This window comes from Uloborus diversus, chromosome 5 (assembly GCF_026930045.1).
Source record: "Uloborus diversus isolate 005 chromosome 5, Udiv.v.3.1, whole genome shotgun sequence".
In the NCBI taxonomy this organism is placed as follows: domain Eukaryota; kingdom Metazoa; phylum Arthropoda; class Arachnida; order Araneae; family Uloboridae; genus Uloborus; species Uloborus diversus.
This window is the reverse complement of record NC_072735.1, coordinates 164917406-164942962: the sequence shown is the minus strand read 5'-3', so window position 1 is coordinate 164942962 and position 25557 is coordinate 164917406. Positions and strand designations below refer to the sequence as shown.

The following is a 25557-nucleotide window of genomic DNA, read 5'->3' as shown; positions in this document are numbered from 1 at the left end:
ATAGTTCATAAGAAATGTTTGTGCATTTAGTTTTGCTTTGGTTTGAAGATTTTTCCAAAATTTTCTCATTTTGGGGAAAATTAATTTTTTTGATTCGAAAGAAATACTAAGTTCCTACAGGCTCTGGATATTTAGCCGATAGATGCTTTTCAGGTTTTAAGGGCTCCATACATTAATTGGATACCATTTCAAATCACACGCACACTCACTGAAGCTCCTACTCAGAACCAGAAAAAGTTAACTCTCATTTTATACTTCCAAGATTATGTTTGCAAAAATGTTTTTACTTTCCTTGCTATTTTTCTAACAGGCTAATCTAACAGGAAATTGTTTACGTTTGAATTTAAAAGGCATATTGCTATCGAATGAAATAAATGGTATCCGAGGTATGAGAAATATTAGCGTTATATAATTTTTTTTTTTTGCTACAATAATATTTTTCTGCAGTTTTATAATTATCAGTCTTAAGTCAACCCTTTTCCTCCAGTAAAGTGCATGATTAGTCCATAAATGTATTCGGAAACACTTGCAAAATTCTCTCGATTTGAAGACGGTATAAATTTGTGCACCTTAGCATATCGGCAGCATTTCTGACCAATCTGCGTTCAGATCTTTCATCTAAAGACTCCGTAGCCCACTGCTCTCTTCTTCGTAAATTATATTCAAGTGCTCTGAATTCCAGAGGCTCAGTGGTAACCCTTCCACACTGCAGGTCCGGGTTCGATCTCCGGATTGGGCATGATTGATTCAGCTGTTCATTCCTTCAGTGGGTCGATAAAATAAGTTCCAAGTATGCTTGGGAACTAAACACCGGGGTTTCCGCGTTAGGCTGACCTCTTAACCGGAACATCTGCCTACCCCAGAGCCCTTGGTTAGAAGGAGTGAGATTGGTACAGTAGGCCTTGGCCCTCATAAGCTGTCGTGCCACTGGATTTGGTTTCTTGACTTTTAAAACACTCATTCTAACATTTTTTTTTTACTAAATCAGCTTTCAGAGAATGTCAGAAGTTGCTTGCTCTTTGCAACTGTTAGACATTTTGAAACATATATATACACATATTTTGACACTGAACATAGTATAGTTAATGACTATGAAATGTTTTTAAGTGTGTTAACATTGTGGGTTTTTTTTTTTTCGCTGCAATTTCTTTTGCATTCAGTAAATGAAGGAAAGAAAGATTATATTATGTTTGTAATTTTAGTACAAAAATGTTCCTTTGCATACTTCTCTCAAAAGATAATGATATTGCAAACTTTTGCTTTATAATAATCCAATGCACGAGTTGCATGTCCAAGTAATTGTCCCCTTTTAAATGTATGAAAATCATAAGTGTTATGATATTCATATTAAGAAAAGAAAAACTACTTTTTTTTGATACAGATAAAACTAGACCAATATTTGGTGACCGGTGAGCGAGCGTAGCGATCCGAAGGACTGGGTTGGCGAGCGTTAGCGAGCAGGGGGCGATAGCGCCCCTTGTTTTTCAAAATATTTTTAGATAACCAAAATGATTTTCATTCAACTTATAACTTATTTTTTCGTCTTAGATTTGTTTAAAGCTTTGGATGATTTTGCATCAAAAGAGACTTCAAAGTACTATGATGATCTTAGTTCTGAAGCCATTGAAAAAACAAAAAAGTTTGATGAAGCTGATATTGATTTACTTATTCAAAAATGGACAAAGGCTTTTAAGGAGGTAAAAATTTGTTATAAAATGCCGTAATATTTTTAAAAATCTTCACAGAAAATAATACAGGTTTTTGTGCTAGAATATGTTTTAAATATATTAGGCCCGTGCAATTTATTTAAATTTTAAATATTTTTTAAAGTCTGTAATTCTCTCATAAAGATTAAAACAAAGCTGTTTTTTAATTTCCATATACAGAGTTGTCTGAAGATGGGGCCCTTTTTATTTTCAATGTTATGGTTGAATGTTTGTGACACACAGTTACCTTGACGCCTTAAGAGTCATTCCTACAGTTAGGTCATGAAAATAAGTATATAAGTTATTATTTATAGGATTCAGTCATTAGTCTGACAGAAAATGTTATTGATCTGGGAGTCTTAAACCAGGACTTCAAGTTTAGTCAGCATTGCAAGTAACAAAGCCAACATAATGCTTGGATTTATCAATAGATCTATTTCAAAGAAACCCAAAAAGGTTCTTCTGCCTTTGTATTGATGTTTGGTAAGCCCCTTTTTGGAGTATGCTGTTCAGTTTTGATCTCATCTCAAGAAAGATATTTCTTTGTTGGAAAGAGTACAAAAAAGGGATACTAGGCTAGTTAGGGAATTTTCAGATTTAGATTATGATACCAGACTTAATGGGCTAAATTTATTAATATGAAAGATGTTACGGGGCTGAAGTTTAGCACTGAAAACAGGACAAGGGGTCATTGTTTTAAGCTATTTAAATCTCAGGCTAATATGGATGTTAGGAAAAATTATTATTTTAGCAGGGTAGTGGAACCTTGGAACAGTTTACCGGAAGAGGTGGTAATGAGCAAGGGAGTAGATAGTTTTAAGAGGGCCATTGATCTTCACTGGGGATTGTAATTTGACTAGGACCAGTCTAGCTGGGCCCAGAGCCTGTTGCTGGTCATCACTTTTGTATTTGTATAGCCTGGAGCAAAGGAGTGAGAGGGGACATTATTCAGTTGCTTAAGTTTATCAAAGTTGACGACTTAAGTTCATCCTTGAATGTTTAAATAACTTTTTGACATTTAAGTTTTGCTGTGTTACATAGTTACATGGCAACATATTGTTTTTTTATTTTTTTTATTTTTTTAAAGTTGTTATTCCATCTTTTCTCTTGCTTATATATTGTGATGTGCTTTGGTGAGTGTTAAATATTTCCCCTTCATTTTATGCTTCAATCTGTGCTTAAAGCTTCCATTACTCTCCTTCAGTTCAACAAAAGATGTTAATAAGTTAAACTTTTGTATGGAAAGCAGGACGAGGGATAATTGTTTTAAGCTATCCAACTTTCAGGCAAACCTTGAAATTAGGAAGAATTACTACTTTAGTAGGGTTGTGGGCACTTGGAACAGCTTACCAGAAAAAGGCTGAAATGAGCATGGGTCTAGATAGCCAGCCATTGATCTTCATTAGGGACTAATAAACTGACTAGGACCAGCCTAGCTGCGTCCAGAGCCTGTTGCTGGTCGTCATATTTGGGGGATATTTCGATAATTGGGAATCTGGCGATCTTTCTTCATTGGCGTCACTTTTTGGCTCCAGTGCCTGCGCGATAGATATTTTTCTTTGCAAATCAAAACAAAGAGATCGGAAACATCTATTCACATAGGATTACTATAAATCAGCAGAGTTACCAAAATAAAATTATTTATGCCAAAAATGAAAGGACCGCGCCAGATTCCCAATTATTGAAATATTCCCCACATTTGTTTTTGTATAAGCATCAGCAGAGAACCATCCACATCTTAACACAGCTGAATTTTGTGCCATGTGTCACAGGTGTTTTGCGGCAAAACATCTCCAAATTCCCAATGATTCCACAAAGCATCTGCTAGAACATGGCACAGAATTCAGCTGTGTTTCAACATGAATGGTGCTCTACCGATGTGTATAATTCTTAAGATTTCAAGGTAACTAAAACGTAACTTATATAAGGTAGAAAATAAATGGGGGTACACCCATTTTTGGACCGCTCTGTATATTGTCGCCTGAAAGCAACACTAAGACATCTAATCCCCAGAAATAACACTAAGTTATCTACTGTTGCACTGAGGCGTCAATATGTGTGGGGGGAAAGGGGTAGGGGCATGCACATAAATTTTTGTGTCTGTTGCAAATGACTTTTACGGTCTGTCCTTCATATTGTTTACATCTGTACATATATTTCATCCTTTATTTAAAAAATTTCGGGCCCCCTTCAGGCTTGCGCCCGGTTTAACAGTGTCCCTTCTCTTCCCCCTCCCCATGCACACCCCTGGGGGGGGGGGGTGAAAGGAATAGGACAAATGCATTTTTACCGAAATAAAATGTAATTAATTACTTCTAGCTTGTCCTGTAAGTGTAGCAGATTAGAAGCAATCAAAAGCCTAAGGCTATTATATCTCCTGGACAAGCTAAAAATATTTTCTCACATTTTATTTCAACATTGTTGCAGCTGTCCCATTCCTCATGATTCTCCCCTATGTGTTGTACTCTATCATTAAAGTGCTTCAGCTACAATGCATTTTTTATTAAATTGTGAGAAAGAAATTTAATGTAAAATTTCTATTCTTATAGAAGTACATTAGATTAAAGCTGAAAAATTCTGAAGCTCTATTGTCTGAAGCTCATCTTGTTTATTAAATATATATATATATATATATATATATATATATATATATATATATATATATATATATATATATATATATATATATATATATATATATATATACACATTTTGACTGTAAATTAAAATAATTTAATAAATTGTGACTGTTTCAGGAACATATGAAATATGCCAGTTTAGAAGACATTACTGAAAGTGCTTCATTTCCAGAAATGTATCACAAATTAATTCATTCTCCTGCACTTGAGACAATGCTTAATTTGGAACACTCTTATGCTATTGCTGTTGGGGAACTAGTTCAGGCCAGAGATAAAGACATCCGTGATCTTCAGAAGAGGTAAAATGTTCTTTACCTTTTCTGTTGTTTTCTTTTGTATTGAAAATATTAAAAAGGTATGGTATACCTTAACTATACTAATAATATAAAGCTGAAGAGTTTGTTTGAACGCATTAATCCAAGGGTGCCCAAATGCAAAATTTTAAGGGTGGGGCTCAAAAATTTTCCCCATGCAAACCGATTTTAGTACAGATTAGAGATATTAAAATTTGATATTTTTAATAACTTATTCATTAATGGGTGGAAAAGAATTTTTTATACGTTTTTGCAATGAAAAAAGCACTAAAAGCAAGGAAGTTCTCATTTCAAAGGAAGGGGGAAGGCTTGAGCCCCCCTTGCCCCCCATATGGGCACCCTTGCACTAATCTCAGGAACTACTGGTTCGAACTGAAAAATTCTTTTTGTGTTGAATAGTCCATGTATTGAGAAAAGCTATTGGCTATTTTTTAAAAAATCAGATTCACCAAAATAATTTCAAATTAAATGTTTAATTGTTTAGTTCTAGGAATTCGTAATAGATCGTGGCATAGGCGGCTCGAACCTGGGAAGGGATGCAACTGCCTCCTCACTTTCAAAACTAAAAAGACCTTGCCCTCTCACTTTTCAGAGTTAAAAATTAATAATCAATTGAAAAACGATTTTTTATAGGTTCGATTGATTTATTTTACCAAAGTGGAAACTAAAGATTCCAAATAAATGAGCTTTTTTCATCTTATTTCATAGAAATCGAACTTTGAATTGTAAGGGGAGAGTCTGAGGTGGTCATCCATCCCATTTTTTGGGAGTTATAGAATCATAAATGTTAAAAGTCTTTAATATAACATAATTCTACAAAAAAATAAAATAAATAAGGCAAAAAAATAAAAATAATAAAAACAGCTTCTGCGGCCACGCCTCCTAACCCTACACATTTCTTTTGCCCCTCCTCCCACTTTTTTTACTGCACAGTCACCTATGGATGGCGGGGTAAGTTAACTCATCGAGGGGGTGCAGGTTGACTTTGTCAATAAGGAGGAACTATGCCTCACGGCTCAGACGCGTGATCGACTTCGCTAGTGTGGTTAGCAAACAGAATTTGGAATGCATTTTGTTTTCGATATTCATGTACATAATTTGATTTTGTTAGTTTTTTCTATTGGGTTTTGTTTTTTTATTTCTTCAACATTTGGTTTTGTTCATGTAATTGAAGATAGTTATTTCGTTAAAAATATTTTGATTTGTCGTATTATTCAATTGTGGTTGTTCTTTATAACGTTTTTATTATAGTATTGTTTATTTGGCAAAACATTTAAAATTGCAGAAAACAAACTGCTTCACTCGCTAGAGGGCAGGGTTATGGTAGCATGGTTGCTTGGCGTGTTAAGCAATACAGTTAAAGGATTATTTTGAGTTTTAAAGCTACTGTTAATCTTTATGCGTTTTGGTGAATAGTTTTAAATTCCAAAGAAACTTCAATAGGTTTTTTGAAAAGGTTAGTACACATTTTAGTTGAAGAAAAATGATCACTTTACATCAGAAGCGGGGGGGGGGGGGGGGCGTGGAATTTTTTAATTCAACAGACATCTTTTAAGTTCTTAACGCGGGCATTGCCGTGCGGGTACTGCTTGTCTTTTATACAGTTACAAAAGAGAAGCAACAAGCTCTGTGCCTAGCTGAGGCTGGTCCTAGTCAGTTTATCAATTCCCAGGGGTGCCCACCTAAGGGGGGGGGGGGGGGGTCATGGCACAGACTGCACCATTGAAATTTTTAGGAAGGTTGTTTTTAGGGTTATTTTTCTCATTTTCAGGTGGTCTTTGGTTTTTAGGGGGAGGTGGGAACCCCTGTCAATCCCCAGTGAAGATCGAAAGCCCTCTTAAAACTATTAACCCCATTGCAAGTAACAGATGTTTCATGTAAACTATTCCAAATGTCTACAACCTGGTTGAAGTGGTAATATTTCCTGATTTCAAGATTAGCTTCGGATTTGAAAAGCTTTTAACAATGACCCTTGGTTTTGCCATCTGTGCAGAAATTTAACCTATAAACATTCTCCATTTTAATAAGACAGAGGGGGCTGTGTGGCCCCCCGCGTAGTTTGTTGTTCAATAACTCACATAATATCCAACAGAGCTTAATGGAACTTTCTGACTTTTTGTTTTTTTTACATTATTTGAATGCTTGTTTAGCCATTTTCCTCATATTACTGTACATATTGACCCTTATATTTAGAAAGATGTGAGGAGTCACAGTGGCCCCTAAGCTATTTTACAATAAAAAAAAGATAATTTTTTCCTTTCTCCTAATTGAAATTAAAAAATACATTAAAAAATGCTCGCAAAAATTATTAAAAACTATCTACGAAAACCTTTAATTTTTCTGCATCAGACAAAATTTGTTCCAATGTTCCAAGGTAATTAGAACATGAAATATAATTGTTTTTAACTAATTTCATGCCAAAATTTAGGTGAGCCTTCAATTGGAAATTCATTGCTGATCAGACCATTGTTGAACAGAACTTTTATTCAAATGCATCACAAATTTTCAAAGTAATATAAATATGATTTCCGCAAACATACATCGATGACTCACAGTAGCTTCCAATTGGGGTGTCCTTGTCTTAACTTTAAGATATTACCTCACACTCGTTTTATAAATAATTTTGTCGCCTGATAATTCTCCATTATAAGACTAAAAAACAGAAAAATAAAATAATAGTCTAAAAAACTAAAAAAACACGCTTTTGTAGCAAAATGAACTAAAAAGTGAAAAATAATCTTTGGATAATAATAGTTGACCAATCACTTAATTTTAATGTAATACAAAAAAGCGTGGGGTGCTGTCTATTTATACATTTTTGCTTGGACAACAAATGGAAGAAATTCAAGACAACTGATAAGAAGCCCCCCACGCTTTTTTGTATTACAGTGAAACCTCCGAATAGCGGACAGTCAAGGGACTAGAAGTTTTGTCCGTTACTGGGAGGTGTCCGCTATTAGGAGGAACTACTTAATTTACCTTTTTCAAAATGGGCTGTTGTTCCCCTTGTAGAACACAATCGAAACAATTGCAAAGGTTTACTACATTTTACGTCAAGAGTAATTAATCTCTTTTTTCTTAATAAAGGTATACTGACGGCACACACTTGTCTTAAAAAGAATTTAATCAATTAAAGTAATCAGTTAAAACAGTTTGACATCTCTTTTTTGTATTACAAGCCTGTTTCTCAATATAAATATTTAAATCATTTACCTTAGTCCTTCAGTCCCTTTGCCCAGGAAAAAGTTTTTCAATTCTTTACTGTATTTCAGTGCTTCCGAAAATTCTCTACTTGTGCAAGGAGGAGAGGCAGGCTTGGGGGGGGGGGGGGGGCAGGAGCCGTTTCTAGAAACAATAACTCCAATGAGTAGGTTCCTGTCTCAGTTCGTGATTGCGAAAAACATAATTTGAATTCAAAATTTCAGAATTCAAATTAATTTTATTTATTTTTTTTAAACTATTATTTTATTTTTCTGTTTTTTAGTCTTATGTTGGAGAATTATCAGGCGACGAAATTATTTATAAAACGAGTGCGAGGTAATTTCTTAAAGTTAAGACAAGGGCACCCCGATGGGAAGCTACTGTGAGTCATCGATGTATGTTTGCGGAAATCATATTTATATTACTTTGAAAATTTCAGATGCATTTGAATAAAAGTTTTGTTCAACAATGGTCTGATCATCAATGAATTTCCAATTCAAGGCTCACCTAAATTTTGGCATGAAATTAGTTAAAAACAATTATATTTCATGTTCTAATTACCTTAGAACATTGGAACAAATTTTGTCTGATGCAGAAAAATTAAAGGTTTTTGTAGATATTTTTAAATAATTTTTGCGAGCATTTTTTAATGTATTTTTTAAAATTCTTCCTTTTTCACATTGTTGGATTTATGCCAAAATATTGATTAAAATTGGAGGAAACTAACAATTAAAAGAGTTAATTAATTAATTTGATTATAGAATATTGCATTGTCATCGAGTCTGAGGTCCCGTGCCAAATTTCAAAAGAATCCGATTGCGGGAAGTGGGCGAAATTTGAGCTGCAAGACTCCGTTACAAGATACATACATACATACATATATACAGGTGAAGCTAATAAAATCGTGTTAATAAAAAAAAAGCTATTCACTATAATTTCACCCGTAACTTTCTCTTTATGCAGCCGGTTGGACATTCAAATGCTGTAAACAGTACCAATTGCTTACCAGCCAAACGGTAGCCATTGCTGGTGGAAGCAGAAACTAATTCTACCTTTTGGCAAGTAAAAATAGAAAAACTGAAAATAATTATGTACTAAATTTTTATTTGGTTATAAAAGAAGATGCATCGGTCACATGTACTCACTCAGGAATTATTTTTAAAAGAATCCACCCAAAAAATGGATAGGAACTACACTGGTCCCTTCAGTCTTTCCAAGTGTACAGAAAATTTCAGTCTTTCTAGTGTTAAATTACTGAAATTACTGAATCATATCCTTCTTACCCTCCTTTGCTCAATTCTATACATATTAAGCATTCTAAGCCTGGAATCATACTCTAAATAAGAAATCCCATTTACTAATCTTTTAGCCCTCCTTTGAACACTTTCCAATATTGTTCTTTGGGTAAGGAGACCAAAACTGATCAGTATACTCCAAATAAGGTTTTACCAAACTTCTGTAGAAAGATAGAATTTTCTTAGAATTTTGCATAATCGTTTCTTGCAGGCAGTCTGATGAAACGGAAAAAGCAGTTCCTAAAGTTGGAATATCTCTCACCGATCAAGATATTAATGACATGGCTATTAGACATTTTGCTGAAACTCAGGTATGTTTCTAAAGCAATTTGGTGCTTTTAAGTAAAAGTAGGGGAATGTGGGGCAAAGTGAAATAGTTATGTTCAGGTAGTTTTTTTCAAAATTAACAAATGTTAAATTTGTTTTGAAAATTGCAGTACATACAAAAGGAACGATTTATTTTTCATAAGTTTTGCATTGAAACATTTTTTATTTTTGGCTGTTAATTTATGCTTTCAAAAAAAAAAAAAAAAAAAAAGTGGAAATTTTCCCCCTTTTTTTCATGGGGCAAGATGAAAAATGAAATTTTTTTTCTTGTGAAATATTTTCTATTCAATTGTAGAAAATATTTCTGATCAAATGATTGAATAAATAAAAATATGAATGAATAAATTAAAATGTAATGAATCAATGAACCAATAAATAAATAAATTAATATAAGAGGAAAAATAAATCGAGTGAATAAAATAGTGATAGAATATGAAAATGGAGTGAATGAATAAATAAGTAAATTATTAAATGATTGAATGTAATTTAATCAATTAATAAAGGAATACGTAAGTGATTTAATAAATGATTGAATAAGTAAACGAAATTAACTATTTCAGTTTGCTCATCCACCTTGTTCTCCTTTTATATTTCTACAGTATTATTCTTCTTATTTCTAGAGTATGACTGATTATTGGGAACAAAAAATAGGAAATTTGAAAGAAACTCAAAAGAGAGAATTTCATGAGTGGGTGATTAAAGTGCATGAAGACTATCAAAGTGGCTCTGGATCACCAGGTTATTTGTAAGTTTAAGAATTATCCTTTCAGTTATTTCTTAGTGTTATTCAACATTAACTTTTACTGCATTTTTTCTGCTCTTATCATTTTGGCTCACTTATTACTAGAAATTTATAGTGTAAATATTATAAGCTTTTAATTGTTTTGAACTGCTAGTCTGTATCTGCCCCTGTACACAATTGATCATTTAGTGCCGCAGTAAATAGATTGAAAAAATTATATCATTCATGCATAAACATTATTTGTAAATGATGTCAGCATTATTTAAATCTAGTTTTGTAAGACGTGTTCTGTAGACAACTTCAATAACGACTTTTAACTTTATTTCAAAAAAATTTTTTTTCCAGTTTTTGCAAAAAATTCACCTTGTCTGTTAGCTTAATTAAACAAAACTTCACAAATGACGATTACCTTTCAAGAATCATGTCTCATTGTTTAGTAATAAAAGTTTTTATAGATCTTCAATGAATAAAACTAACATAGTGCACCCTGTCGGAAAATTTTGCACATGTACAAATACCGTCGAACCTCCATATATCAAACTTCCACATATCGAAATTTTCTATATATCGAAATCCCAGCAAATTTCTATGTTCATTACATAGAAAAACTGTTTCTATATATCGAAAAAATTTCTATATATCGATTTTTTTTTCGAGACATTCGTAGATTTTTTTTCCTCTTTAGACTGTTTGACTCATGAAAAATAAAGGTTAGGGGAGAAAATTATGTACACTAAAGGTTGCTACGAAACTCATAAGGAATCTGGGGTTGAAGGGTGTGTAGATAGGTCGTTGTTTCGTTCTAGAATTCTTAAACTCCTTCAAGTTTATTTCAAATATCTTAGTTGTAACCAGTAACATTGTAAAATCAGTTTCAACTTATCCCTTTTGTCTGTTGATTATCGTTCCTAGTTGTTTAAACTGCAGTAAAAATCATTCAAGTTAAGTAGATTAATTTTTTACTTTTCTCTCGATTTGTCAAAACGAAAATCCCTTAATGTTGCGGATTATGTTGAGTTGATAAAGAATGAAGATGTATGAAGGCGCAAAAATGTAATTTCTGTTATTTTTAAAATTAACTTTCAATTAATCCGATGCTCATATAAATTAGAAATTAGGTTTCATACACAAAAATTAGCTTTAATTTTAATGTTTTAGGAGATTTTTAGGATAAAATAAGATCGTTTCTATGTATCAAAATTTTTATGTATCGAATTTTTTCCGGCAATTTGCTACTTCGATATATGGAGGTCCGACTGTATATTAAGGGCAGTCAATAAATAACAAGACAGAGGCTATAAAACAGATTTTATTCGACATTCTTCAAAAATGCTGACCCATATTGTTTAAACACTCATCCCACTTGGAAATTAGTTGCATAATTCTGTGCCCATAAAAGTCCTTTAGCCGCTGCTGGAACCAATTACGCACGCACTCCTTTACTTCATCGTCCGAATGAAATCGTTGTCCCCCAAGTGCCTTCTTAAGGTCCCCAAAGATGTGGGATTACATGGGGATAGATCTGGACTATAAGGACTGGTTTTAGACTTCCCAATTAAATTTCCCAAAAAAGTTCCTCTGTTGCATTGGTCTAGTGTTGTTGTGCAACAGCACGACAGCAGGTTAAAGTTTACTGAGACCAGACACAGCCAATGCAAAAAAAAAAACTTTTACGGAAATCAAGTGAGAAATCTTGAACCTCCCTTATAACCTCCCTTGATTGTCCCCCTTATAGTCCAAATCCATCCCCATGTGATCCCACATCTTTGGGGAACTCAAGTAGGCAATTCAAGGATACTGGTTTCATTTGGAAGATGAAGTAAAGGAGTAAGCGTGCTTAATTGGTGCCAGCAGCAGTCAAAGGACTTTTATGAGCACAGAACTATGCAACTAATTTCCCAGTGGGATAAGTATTTAAACAATTTCGGTCAGTATTTTTGAAGAATATTGAATAAAATCTGTTTTATAACCTCTGTCTTACCCTACTATATCTGTATATTCTTCCCTATTCTGCAATTTTGAAAATACCCTGGCACACTAGGAACCTTGTCCCAACTATCTAGTGGGCCACTAATTGAGAAGCTTTGTGCTACACACTTATGATAGCATATTTATAAAATATACAAAAGAAAATGATTTTTTTAAGTAAAAAATTGATTACATTTGAAAATTACTTACATAAATTTATTCTTCTGGCCAATCACAAATCTTAATCACAATGAGTCCTGAAAGAAAGGCTTCAATGTAATCTAAAGCTTTAAGGCGCCAAATCAAAATTTTTGGTCCCAAAGTGTGACTAACGACCACTTATTTCTAACACTGGTTTGCAGCTAATCCATATGTGTCTAACTCATTTCAAAACAGTTGAGAAACAAAACTTGTGCTCCCACAGGAGATTTTATTCCCTCTAATGAAAATATTTCCCTCTAAAGAAGAGACCGAGGAGACATGATTCAGTCGTTTAAATTTATTAAAACGAAAGATGTTATGGGGCTAAAGTTTAGCACTGAAAACAGGACAAGGGGTCATTGTTTTAAGCTATTTAAATCTCAGGCTAACATGAAAATTAGAAAAAATTATTATTTAGCAGGGTAGTGGAACCTTGGAACAGCTTACCGGAAGAAATGGAATAAGCAAGGGAGTAGATAGTTTTAAGAGGGCCATTGATCTTCACTGGGGATTGTAAGTTGACTAGGACCAGCCTAACTGGGCCCAGAGCCTGTTGCTGGTCGTCACTTTTGTATTTGTATTTCATTAACTTACACAAGGTGGTTCTAGTTGCATTCAGAAGGAATGCTGTATTACAATGAATAAATACAGCAACAAATAAATGCAAAGTCACATTCCATTCTGAGGGGTAAAAAAGAAGAAAGTAGAAACTATTTCTGCGAGGTGAAGCAATGCAAATAATTGCATCTGACATCAGTTTTTGACTTTTTCTTCTGACGACGCTTTAAATCTTTAGCAAAAGAGATGGCTGTGAACTTTCTTGAAGATTTCGTGGCAAGAACTGTTGTTGATGAGGGCAAAATTTACACAACACCAGGAAACTTCGAGAGGGTGTGCCAGTCGTTTCTTCGCTGGGGTCACCTGTAAAACAACACCCATGGTCAATACTTAAGCGCTTTCTGTGAATTTTTCACAAAACAATAAATCTGATTGTGCGACTTTTGGTATTGTTCATTAGCTTTTGTAAGACTGTAGAAAGTTCTAGTTGGGATTTTAATATTCTTTTCTGCCTCCAAGTGGAATGCGATTCAATGTTCTATGTAATTGTTGCTTATCCTAATGGGTACTATCACCCTTATAAATTTGTAAAAACAATTTAGAATAACCCTGTATAATTTTAGGTAATATGTAATTATTTTGGAAAAAAATTCCACTTTTACTAAATTATATCCCTTGTGGATTGATATTTTTGAGATTCAATTCAATAATCCTGTTTGTCTTAGCACTTACATTTTGCTAATAAAGAGTTTTTATTAATGTTACCTTAAGTAACAATGTTCAACCTTTTAGAGGTCTTTCTTTTTTCAAATGTTTAACTCTCTTAGTACATTCTTGATTTCTAACCTATGAAAATATCTATGTAGGCAAAGAGTTCGAGCACTCTCTGAAGCAATTCCATCTGATAATGACACTGATTGGGTTCCTCAACCGCAGCGAATGGAAGAGAGTTTTACCATTCATCTAGGTAGGCCTTTTCAGTTGGAAACTAAAGTTGTAGCACATTGTAGAATACATCTCATGCTGCATTTTCATTTGATGATAAATAAATTTACTTGTATTCGTTTATGTTAGGCTCACAGCTAAAGCTGATGCATAACTTGAGACTGCTTTCGGCTGATGTTTTGGATCTCTGTAGGCATAAACTGAATAAAGTTAGGTACTTGTCTATCCATATTTTAAATAAGTTACTTTCCAAGGCATTTTTAGTTTGGGAAATTGTTATGAAGAAATATTAATACAGGGTAGCCGAGAAATATTTTTACCATAAAAATTACTAACTGGTGAAATAAAACATAGTTTGCTGCGAAAGAAAGAAAAAGTTTGAAAGTATTTTTGGCATTAATTGCCTGAAGTAGAGGGCTCTAATTGCCGGCCGATTCAGCTAAGAAAAGAAAATGGCGACTGCACAGGAGAAAGTGCTTTGTTTGTTGTGGTTAGCAGAAAAAAAATCACCAATAATCATGCAAAGAAATTTCAACCATGAAGATCCACCAACTGTGACATTTTGGTGGATATTTATGGTACATCTGAAAGGAGGTTTCTTTGTGAGGTTATCAGTGCGTTTGTTTTGGCTAACCGTAATATGCACTACATTTTCTCCTGTTCAGTCATCATTCTTTTCTTAACTCAGTTGGCTAGTAATTAGGGTCCTCTTCTTCAGGCAATTACCAGAAGAGTTTTTCAGTCTTTTTGAGCAAAATGTGTTCCTTTTCACCTGTTAGTATTTTTTGTTGTTAAAGTAAAGAATGATAAATATCTTTCTTGTACACCCTGTATATCTGGTAATGATATCTCTCTCTTCATTTGCAATACTTTAAAACTAGAATAGATGTTTTGTGTTTAGCATTTATATTAACAATTCAAAATATAACTACTGTGAGAAAATGGCAGTTTCTCTCAATTTGTGCTTACTATCCACATTTGTAAACTTTCATATTTCTAACCTTATAGTTTTATAATTTTAATTAATGAATGATTTGGATGGTTTTTAAAAGTAATTTACTAAAACACAGTATGTTTATAATTTTGAAATGTTCCAGTAAAAAAGGATAGTATTTCATCTAAATATTGGCTATAAATATTTACTTCGTATTCTTAGTAATTCTTTAGTCAGGTCCTTTTAACACTTTGACTACCAAGCCAAAATTGCAAATGTTCATCGTATGGCAACTGTTGGGACCTTAGAGCAAGAACTAATAAATGGAGGGAGCAGGTCCAATCATTGGCTTAGCAAAAGCCGAGGCAAAGTCCCCAAGTCACATGACTCAACAACGAAGAATGGGTGGCATGTTTTGGCTGAAACTAGCAGAAGAAACCTGATTTATTACAATGCTTTGCTTTAAAATCTATCATGTGACTTGGGGTCTTTGCTTCACGAATGAAGGTATCCACTCTTTCTATGTTATCTCTTCTCAATGGTTGGGACATGCACCATCACATCTGATAGTTGGTGTTCCAACCGAAACATCACTGGCTATCACTGATAGCCATTTCAGTCAAAGTGTAATGAAAAACTAATGATTTTTAGAAAATTCAATAAAAAATTTTTTTTTCAATCAGTTGCATGCAAACCTAAACATATGCTTTAGAATCATTAATGCTTTTAATGAGTAAGCAAGTTTAATTTTTCAGTTTTTTTAACGCCTACATAACTGCAGACCCCCAAGAGTTTCTATTTTTCCTACTTTTTCCTACTTTTTAGAGCTCTCTCCTTATTTTCCTACTTTTTTCTTTTTTTTCATTCTTTTTCTTTCTTTAGTATAGCACTTCTAATTGTGCATTAATACTTACTTTTACAATACCGCACCGATAATTTTATGCATGCTTTAATTTTGAAAAGCGAAAGAAACAAGTCTATCCTGAGCTTTTCATTGACTGACTACAGCAATTTCTGGAAGGAACACCGCAGAGTTTGCACGTTTAAAAGTTAAATTTTCGTAATTGACTTTTTTGATGTTGCAGCGTTTATGATCGACTTTTCTTTTTATCGCTCCGACTTCAGTCATACTGTTTCAACAAAACAATAAAGAAATAGATGGTGGCACATTCTGATGCAACTATATAGTATTATTCGTCAATTTGTAACTTTAATTAAAGTAAACGGCCGACTGTTCAAAAAGTGTGGGAAAAGCCGAATTTCCTATTTGCCAATTTTTTGTAACATTGATTACAAGTGAAATGGAGGTCTATTTAAACAGAAAGGCAATGTAAAACCTTAAAAGGAACCTAAGGAAGCTAAAAATGAAAATCCTGTACACTATACATATTTTACTGATGTTAGTACAAAATAAAAGCGACAGATAACAAATTCGCAAAAACGAACCACTTCAAAAATAATTGAGAAAACTAACTTTTTTCATACATAAATATAATTATTGTTCATTCTAAATCGTAAACATGATCATAAAATTTATAAAAATTCATCCTTTCCTTGCAAAAAAAGAAAAAAACTGACAAAACCTAGATGGGCAAAATGTTCACGATTTTTGGAGAAAAATCGGAAATAATTTAAATGCGAGATTCCGTTTTTATTTCTTTACATTTTTAAAAGTTGGGGTCAAGAGCTACAAGCAAATGTGTACTGTATTTTTGTTTCTTGTTTTTTTTTATTGTGTATTTTCTACTTTGATATATCATCAATATCAAGGAGTTGCTCATAATTTTTATATGCTGCGTTTATGGCAATGCGGTATTTCTGAACACCTAAAAAATTTTTTTAACAGACACTTATTCTTTTCTATGTACGGCAATTATACCGATGCGGCGTATCTACTGTAAGTTATTGTACTCAGGGTGCCTGATCAAAGGAAGGGGGGAGGGAGAAAGAGATATATGCAGGCATTTGATGCCAGGTGCTTCCCCCTCACTCTCAATTTCGTGAACCATTTTCGAATGAATAGTTTTGTTGTATGGTGAGGATTGAGTGAAACTACATGCTTTCCCTTTTATGCACAGAGAATCATTAGTAACAGATCTTTTTCTTTGATAAAAATGTTCTGTTTACCATGCATGGATTTTCCCCTTTTTTTCCATGACAAAAATTTTGGAAAAAGGAGGTAAAAAATTGTCAAACCAATAAAACAATATTCGTTTTTATTGCTTGATTAAAATTAAAGCTGGCCCATAATTTTTATTTTTCCCCCGGGGATGGCTGGCGAAGGATGTATACTGAAAGCAAATTTTATCTGAAAACAACAAATATCGCACAAACTTGTATAGTTAAGCATTAATTTTCTAAAGCCAGGAAGGGGAGGAATCGACCCCACTGACCTCCCTAAATGACGTTCCTGAAACAAAAATTTTGTTGAATGCTAAAAATATATAACATAATACAAACCCTAATATTTATTTAGTTTAATTATTTTATTATAAATTTTATGTCCCATATTTAAGAACAAATTTATTTTAGTTCTGCATCTTCAGTCTTTTTCCCTTTTTAGCCTACTTTCCCAGTAAAAGTTAGAAAAAGAAGAAAAAAGCATGAAAGAAAGCTTAATGCATCTTAAAAAATATCGCGAAAAACAAAAAAAAAGTTTAAAAAAAGTAATAATAAAATAAAATCATTAAATAAATATCGAAAAATTAAAAATTGGAATGTAGGGTATTGAGATGGGGGAAAAAAGTCTGTCCGTCTGTCTGTCTGTCCCCCCTAATAACTGTTGAATGAATAGTCCGATTCAAAAAAACTTTTTTTTGTTCAAAAGACCTCGGCGAGGACACCTCATTCCCATATTTCACTTTTTGATTTGAACTATTTTTTGTTTATTTTTGAACAATTCAAAAAAAACTTAACATTAGCGCCTACGGGGAAATTCAAGGCAATTCTGAACTGTGAGGCGAATTTGCTTCAAACAAACTTTGTAAGAAAAAGCTTTTGATGAAAAACTTGTATGTAAAATATCTTTTTGATATGAACAATTTTCCGTTCAATTTTGAACAGTTCAAATCCCTTAACATTAGCGCCTACGGGGAAACTGAAAGTCAATGTAGAATCTGTACTTGAAGGCGGATTTTTTCAAACAAATTTTGTTGGAAACAGCTCTTGACGCCAGACTCCGACTTCAAAAATTTAGCGGAACCTGGCTCCGAATCCGACTCTTGTGCCCGACAATTAATCGGACTCCGACTCCCCGACTTCGACTCTGACTTCGTAGCTTTGGCAAAAATTTATACACAAAGGACAAATGACCGACTTGGATTCTTGGATATTCGTCTCCGACTCCTTTATCCCAAAATGAGATAGACTCCGACTCCGCAGCTATGGTTTTAACTGTGTAATAATAATTGTTGATATGACTTGTTTTTATTTTCACACTAAAGTTTTAATTTAGGTATTAAGTTTTTGGCGAATTCGCAACTCCAGCGCTCGAATACGCTACCTTGCGGTGATTTACAAAACTGCCGATGAAACTAAAACATTGCCACGTTGCGTTCCACGTGTGTCTGTTGACGTAAACACAGGCAGTTTGTTCTGAGTATTTGTTAACGCAATCGATGAGTCTTAGTTTGCTTTCAGCTACAGAAATTAATTCGTCCCTTAGTAGTATTCTCGAGCTTCTCAAAATAATGTTAGTTTTCCTTATTTCCTTCTAAAATATGAGTTGATTGAAAATGGTGAAAGCCAAAACTGGATTAACAAACTTGGATAACGTTATTCAAGGTAAAAAATTTTATTGTTTTGTATGAATGTGTAAGAATATGGGTTTTTTTTAAAATCTTAAATTAATTGAACTAACCATATTTTACAGCATCATTTAGTTGGAATGGACAGTACGCAAAATATTTTCTTGAATATATTATTGTAGAACAAAATGAAAAATGTTTAACCGAGAAAGAATTTACTTTATTCCTTTATTCTCAGCTGAAAGGTTTCGCCAAATTTGTTTAGGGTTATAGTTTTAGTATTGTGCGAGCAAAGTAGCCTTGGCGAGATTTCGCGTTTTTAGTTAAACCATTTTTAATTTTTATCATGAGTGGAATAAAATAGTAGTAAGATTACAGAATTCGATAAGTAAAAAGAAATAATGGTCAATCAACTGAAAATAAAACTACCACCATATATCCGTGAGAATTTTGTTGATGATTTGCATAGCATGACATAATTAAATCGTAACTCAGAAATTAGAAAAATCGAAACAGAAAAATTTTAAATTAACCGATTGGGGAATTTGAGAGAAATAACTCAGCTGCAAATGCAAAACAATAAGCGCTAGCCAAGCAAAGCAAAAAAGTATCATCTTCTTTCGATAATAATTTGTAATGTCATATTGAATTTTCTAGCATTAATTGTTATTCTTGTCAGGCCACAATTATTATTTAGTTTTATCAAGAATTGATAAATATCGAATTCAACATCGTGGAAATAGCTGCTTAGAACTACGAACTACGTAGTTTGCATTAATCTTTGACGTTTAGTAATGCTTCTTGAATTCTCATTTCTTTCTACGTGGGCCAGAATATCCACAAGAATTTGAAAATTAATTTAAAAAGAATAAAGCAAAAAAATCATACATACGAACAAAAATCACAACACTTTTAGCATTTTCTTCGTTACCATGTGCGTTTGTTTTACTTTTTTTGTCCGCCATTAGACAGTGACTGCAGTGCCCCCTATAGTTCGTTGGAGTTGCGAATAAACTCGAAGTCATTTATGTTTCTACATAAAGATATGTGCAGACGATTTTTTTTTATTCACAATGAAAAGTATTCGCAACTCCAACGAACTATAGGGGGCACTGCAGTCACTGTCTAATGGCCGACTTAAAAACTAAAACAAACGCAGAGTGATCTGGAGTAAAAAATGTCGCTTTTTCCAATGCTGTCAAAAAGAAAACTGTGAGACAATTCCTTCACTTTTTATTGATAGATTTAATGCAGAAAGTAGTGCCTAAATTTCAGCTAAGCCTAAAAACGTTCGAGCTAAAAACGCAAATTACTCCCACTGTAATTAAGTTAGAGCATTGAAACAAATTGTTAAGAATGCGGAAATTCTTCCCTTTTCAATGATACATAATATTAATATGTGCAAGTAATTTTTCACCTCTTTAATAGCCAATAATAGGCAATTTACGCGAAATTTGGGCCTAAATTGGAATAAAAAAAGAACTATTTATTGGATTTTTTTCGAATTATAGCCTCTGTTACTCAGTAAGAAAGCACCTTTCATATAGTGAAGGAATTTTTCAAATAGGTGCAGTGGTTCCGGAAATTACCTCGAACATATAAACACACAAAAATCTGCCCTCTCTCTTTATATTATTAGTATAGATTAGTTTTTTTTTAAATTTGATATTTGAACAATAAGAAAATAAATATTGAATGGAATTATCATTTATAATTGCAATCAAACCAATGTCTTCATTGAAATATTTAGAGCTAATGTTGTGGGTTGGACCTGTGTCTTATAACAAATTGTGAATTTTTGCTTATTTTGTTTCCTTTAAACATAGCTTTAAAAAAAAAAATTTTTTTTTTTGGCTTTTCTTTAATTTTGTTGTTATTACTTTTTTTAATTGACCAGTGGACTAATGAAAAATACTTAAAATGTAGAAAACTTTTTTGAAGTAAAATTGTTTAAGTTGTTGTCATTTGCTCTTTTTTACACTATCGAAAAGAGGATTATTAGTATTAACTTTTACTGTTGATTTTTACTGAGGATCAAATTAATTTGTACCTGAAACTTACCTATAAGTAATGTTGACCTTTTAATAAAGAATATTATTTACTGAACTTTCATCAGTAATCATTGTTTAAAGCTTTCAGGCATCTTATTTTCAAATTTAATTAACAAAAAGGCTAAAATTTTGATCTTATAAAATGAATTCAAAATAAAAATTGAACATTATGAATACTTTTTCTTTTTCACTTGCTCAAAATTTTGTTTTATTTCAGTGGTATTGTAGTTCCACAACCTCAACGCCTTCAAACCGCAATATCTTTGTATTCCAATAACCTAAGTGGGCTTGTTTTACTAGTTGATAACAGAATAAATTCTTATACTGGTATAAAGAGAGGTATGTTATTTCATTATTTGAGGTACTTGTAATGTTTTGATTCTGTATTGTTTATATTTTAAATCTTTTTTAACATTCAATAATAACAGTTTATTACCTAGAATGATTACAATATACATGGCTACAGTATTTTAATCTGCTGTAACACTCACAATTTTACAGCTTAAACTTCACATAAAATTTAACCCCTTCTCTCTTGCTTGGAATGTGGAAGAGGAAGTCCCCTGACATTCTTGCTGTGTGAGATTGAGCATTGTCCTGCTACTAAATGGCTCCTGAGAGTCCTGCCATGAATGCCATCGCATTTGACTGAAGCATTGCAAAAGTGTACCGTTAGGCTGCCATCGTGTTGGGGTTTAATATTGGATATCCACAGCTAAGGCGATGCTATGGGTGCTGTCATATATGAAACACAGTCACCCCTAATATTGATCCACAACACCATGACAGCTTAACGCTATGTTTGTGGCACGCTTCAGACACTTGTCTTAGTACTCATAGCCAAGCTTCCAAGAGATATTTTTTAATAGGACAATGCTTGGTCATACACAGCAAAGATGTCCGAGGACTTCCTCTTTTACGTTGTCACCTTCTCTGGCCAGCTCGATCCCCTGATTTGTCACTGATCGAGCACATCTGGGATGACTTGAACGGTAAGTTGGACGGCCTTTGAGTTTGATCTAATTCGGGATGCCTATACATTAAATGTGGAACAAGATGACGTAGGACATGGTAAAATACATTTAAACCTCAATGCTTGCCAGTATCGCCTAGCACATTTCATGCTAGAGGATGGATCAAACAGGTATTAAAATCACCATTTATTTGGGATTTTTCCTGCAGTAAATGATCACTTTGCTTTTAATGTGTCAATGTTATTTCAATGTTTTTCTCTTGTATGTAAAATTTCATGTCATACTGACAACTCCTCAGTGATTTTTTTTTTTTGTTATAAAGTGTATATTAAAACTAAAATTGAAGAATTTTTCTTTACTTAACATGAAAATGTAAAAACAAAATCTGCTTATGTTAAGACACAATGCTTTCAAGTGTAATTAAAATTGTTACAATATTTTAATTAATAAGATGTGGTCATAAATTTTAAGAAAGAAAAAAATACAATTGAAATTACTCACAAGAAGTAGCAAATTTTACTTTAAAGACTTAAGTGAGGTAAATATCTCCGGCAAGCTCAGTTTCGACAAAATATCCATATCAGAATCAAGAAAATTTTTTTATTCCATGCACTTCCTGTGTGTTTGTAAAGCTACAGTCCTTTGAAATCCCCATCCCCTATGTCACAAAGTGTCACACTTCTTGTTACCTCCTCTCTCCCCCTTGTTACATTACCACAAACCCTTTAAGGATGACATTTGTGGAATGCCATTAAAAGGGGGGGGGGGGGAGGTATGCTGAAACAAATTGAGTATCTAAAATTTCATTTAACTGAATAATTTGCCATAAAAATAAAATAAATTTGCCATAACCAATAAAAAGCCAACCAAATAAAAAATGTTTCAGATTTTGCTGCTGTTTGTCAGATGTCAACTGAATTTCATTTTGAAGACATTGATAGTGCTTTAGAAATTATTAGAGAACAAGGTAAAAGGCTAGCTGAATGGAGAGCAACCAACTTTTCGCAAGGAGACAGCAGTAGTCAGAGTAGCAGTGGAAGATCAGGTGGCTCACCTTCGGAATTTGCTTCTCAGGTGTGTTTATCTATTACTTTTAATAAGGTTTTCCAAAGGTACTTATACTCAGTCCTATGCGAAAAGTACTATATACAACCCAGGCATAAGATTTAAAGTACCTTTTCTGGGATAAGAATTTTGAAATGTATTTATAGTTTTTCAAAAATTTGATGCAAACATTTTCTTTTATGAATTTTACAATCATTGTTCAAATACATTTCCTAATTGTGTGATCAGAACTAGGGATGCACGGATTATTCGGTGTGAAAATTATTTTCCAAAATACAGTCGGACCTCGATGTAAGGGCACTCTTTCGGACTTCACGAAACTGACCTTATAAGCAGGTTGACCTTATAACCGATTCATATATATTCATTGATAAATAAACATTTAATTCATTAAATCACTTCAAAATTTAATTCGTTCAAAACTATCAGTTAATTAGGTTATTATAGTTAAATTGATTTGAACCAATTTAAATTTTTGGAATCAATAAGAAATTTTGAAATTTTTTTTCAAAACTTTCATTTAGAGTAAAGCTGCATTCAAATATCCCCAAGCAAACAACTGATGTGCAACTTACCTTATTTAAAATTTTCATTAATACAGGACTGATGTGTTTTTTCTTTAATTTAAACAAAATGTTTTCTAATTATTTTCTGAAAATTTCTTCAGCTTCTCATGACTGATAAAAGAGTGCAATATGTACATGCTGAGTGCCCGCATTACTGCTTCATATTTTAGTATCACTGTCGTAATGCTCACTTGCTACTGCATTCTGTGCACTACCTGCTACGTTAGTAGGAAAAACTACTCTTCACTTTTTAAGGATCGTATATTGCGGTGAATTCTTGGAAGTGAATTTGTTAGGCACTGAAATCATTCAAAGAAATCTGACAAAAGTGACCTTATAAGTGATTAATGTATTATGACCTGACCATGTATCCGATAATATATGACATAGAATTCCTATTCAGTGAGCCGGGACTTTAGAAAAGTGACCTCATATGCGGGGTGACCTTATAAGCGGGTGACCCTATATCGGGGTCTGACTGTATATATTTTTTAAAAGTCATTTGTTGACAAAAACAAATGTTATATTCTGCAAGCATTCCTATCATGTAGTATGAAAGTTTACCTAGTGAAAACGAAACAAATAGTTTAATAAGTGTGTTAGACTGAATGAAATATTTAATGCATTTCCTAAGGTTTGTTATGATACCCTCACCCTACCTTTTAATGACACAACATTTTTTGTTCCTTCTAACTATGCATATGATTTCTTCATACATTGTATAACTTACTTTTTAAATTATTAATTTTAGATTTAACAAAGAATTAATTATTTTTAAATATTTGATTTGAAAAAAAAAATGTACATATTTTCTAATTAGTTTTATTTTAAACTGTTGGTTGAAGAAATGTTGTATTTTTGTACTTATTTTTTTAATTTTTATTATTTTTAGTAAATATACACATTTATACAACGTTGCAATATTTTTCATATGTCGATACTTTTCTTCCTTAGCACAGTGCTTTTGGATAATGTCATAGTTTTTGCAAGAAATATAAGTCTAGGCTACTAATAGCCAAAAAAATAATTTAAATTAAAAATGCTCCTAAATTAGCCTGCTGATCACAGGCTACCCCTTAATACTCTTAAACTTTCATTTCTTTTTAACATAATGCAATTTTATTAACAACTAGAAAATCTTCTGTCAAAGTATAACGGGTCAAAATTGCTTCTACATTTGAACGGAGCAGTTGGTTGATGAAAGATATTTTGATGGTTGAAATTGTAACCCTAACTCCAGTGGATTAACTCTAAACTCCAGTAGATAGCGTTCTTTGTTGACCTCTTTTTCGTTTTTTCATTCCCTTGAAATGAGTTTTACCAGTAAAACAGTTAGGTTACCGGATCCAGTTCAGCCTTGTCAAAAAAAAAGCATTTCCCTTGATGTCAAACATTGGTAGAAAATAGTATCAAATTGTCATGCTGTAGCACGAGTTTAGTTGTTGGTGACGTCAGTGCTACTCATAGAGTTAAGAAATTACAGAGAGGTCCTGCTATACTAAGAAATTGAAGCCGGAAGTTTGCACTGCTGCACCCCTTGATCCTTAGCTTCTTGAGATACATCTTGTTTCAAAACACTCCACTACTAAATCTCAATTGGTTGTTTTTGAACTTAGATATTGTTGCAAGTTTATGAGGCACGTTTTTGAAGTTGCATTACAACATGAATTAAAATGTAAACCAATCAGCCAGCTAATTTATTTGGTTGGTATCATAACCCCACCCATAATTGCACTGCTGTATCCCATAATTTCGGCTTCAATTTCATCTCCTTTTTACCATAGATGGGGCCTCTCTATGTAAATTTCTTTACCCTATGGTGCTACTCAATCAGTGAATTGGCTATTATATATATGAGGATAATATGAAAATTGGCACAAAGAAATTGTATGAAATTTGAAATTATTTTGGAAAAATTAAGAAAATTCAGGAAAACAAAGTCCTTCTTAAATAAACTTTAAACTATTTCTAAAGTAAAATTATAAGAGAAAAAATATGATCGAGAAATTGGTAGTGTTAAAAATAATCATTAGGATCATTAATCAGCTCTGCCCAAAGACACTGATATAGGGGGGCAAGGGGGGCTCGAGCCCCCCCCCCCTTTAGAAATTAGAACTTCCTTGCTTTTGGTACTGTTTTCTTTGTAAAAATGTAAAAATATTTCTTCTCTAGCCATTTTTGAATGAGTTATTAAAAATGTCAAATTTTAATGACTCGAATCTGTCCTGAAATTGGTTTTCATGGGGAAAATATCATGCTAAACCATGCTTAAAATACCTGAGCCCCCCCCCCTCTTACAATTTTTCAAATGGGCGCCCATGGCTC

The 25557-nt window shown here is 33.0% G+C and overlaps 1 protein-coding gene across 1 annotated transcript in view; it reads left to right on the top strand.

The window, feature by feature from the left end:
- LOC129222029 (protein C12orf4 homolog) overlaps positions 1-25557 on the top strand; it is a 45457-nt gene that overhangs the window by 13916 nt on the left and 5984 nt on the right. The window contains exons 3-10 of the mRNA XM_054856446.1: positions 1549-1697; positions 4463-4644; positions 9367-9466; positions 10103-10227; positions 13818-13918; positions 14026-14110; positions 20845-20966; positions 22488-22675. Of these exons, the coding sequence (XP_054712421.1) occupies positions 1549-1697; positions 4463-4644; positions 9367-9466; positions 10103-10227; positions 13818-13918; positions 14026-14110; positions 20845-20966; positions 22488-22675 (1052 nt within the window). The remainder of the gene's footprint in view (positions 1-1548; positions 1698-4462; positions 4645-9366; positions 9467-10102; positions 10228-13817; positions 13919-14025; positions 14111-20844; positions 20967-22487; positions 22676-25557) is intronic.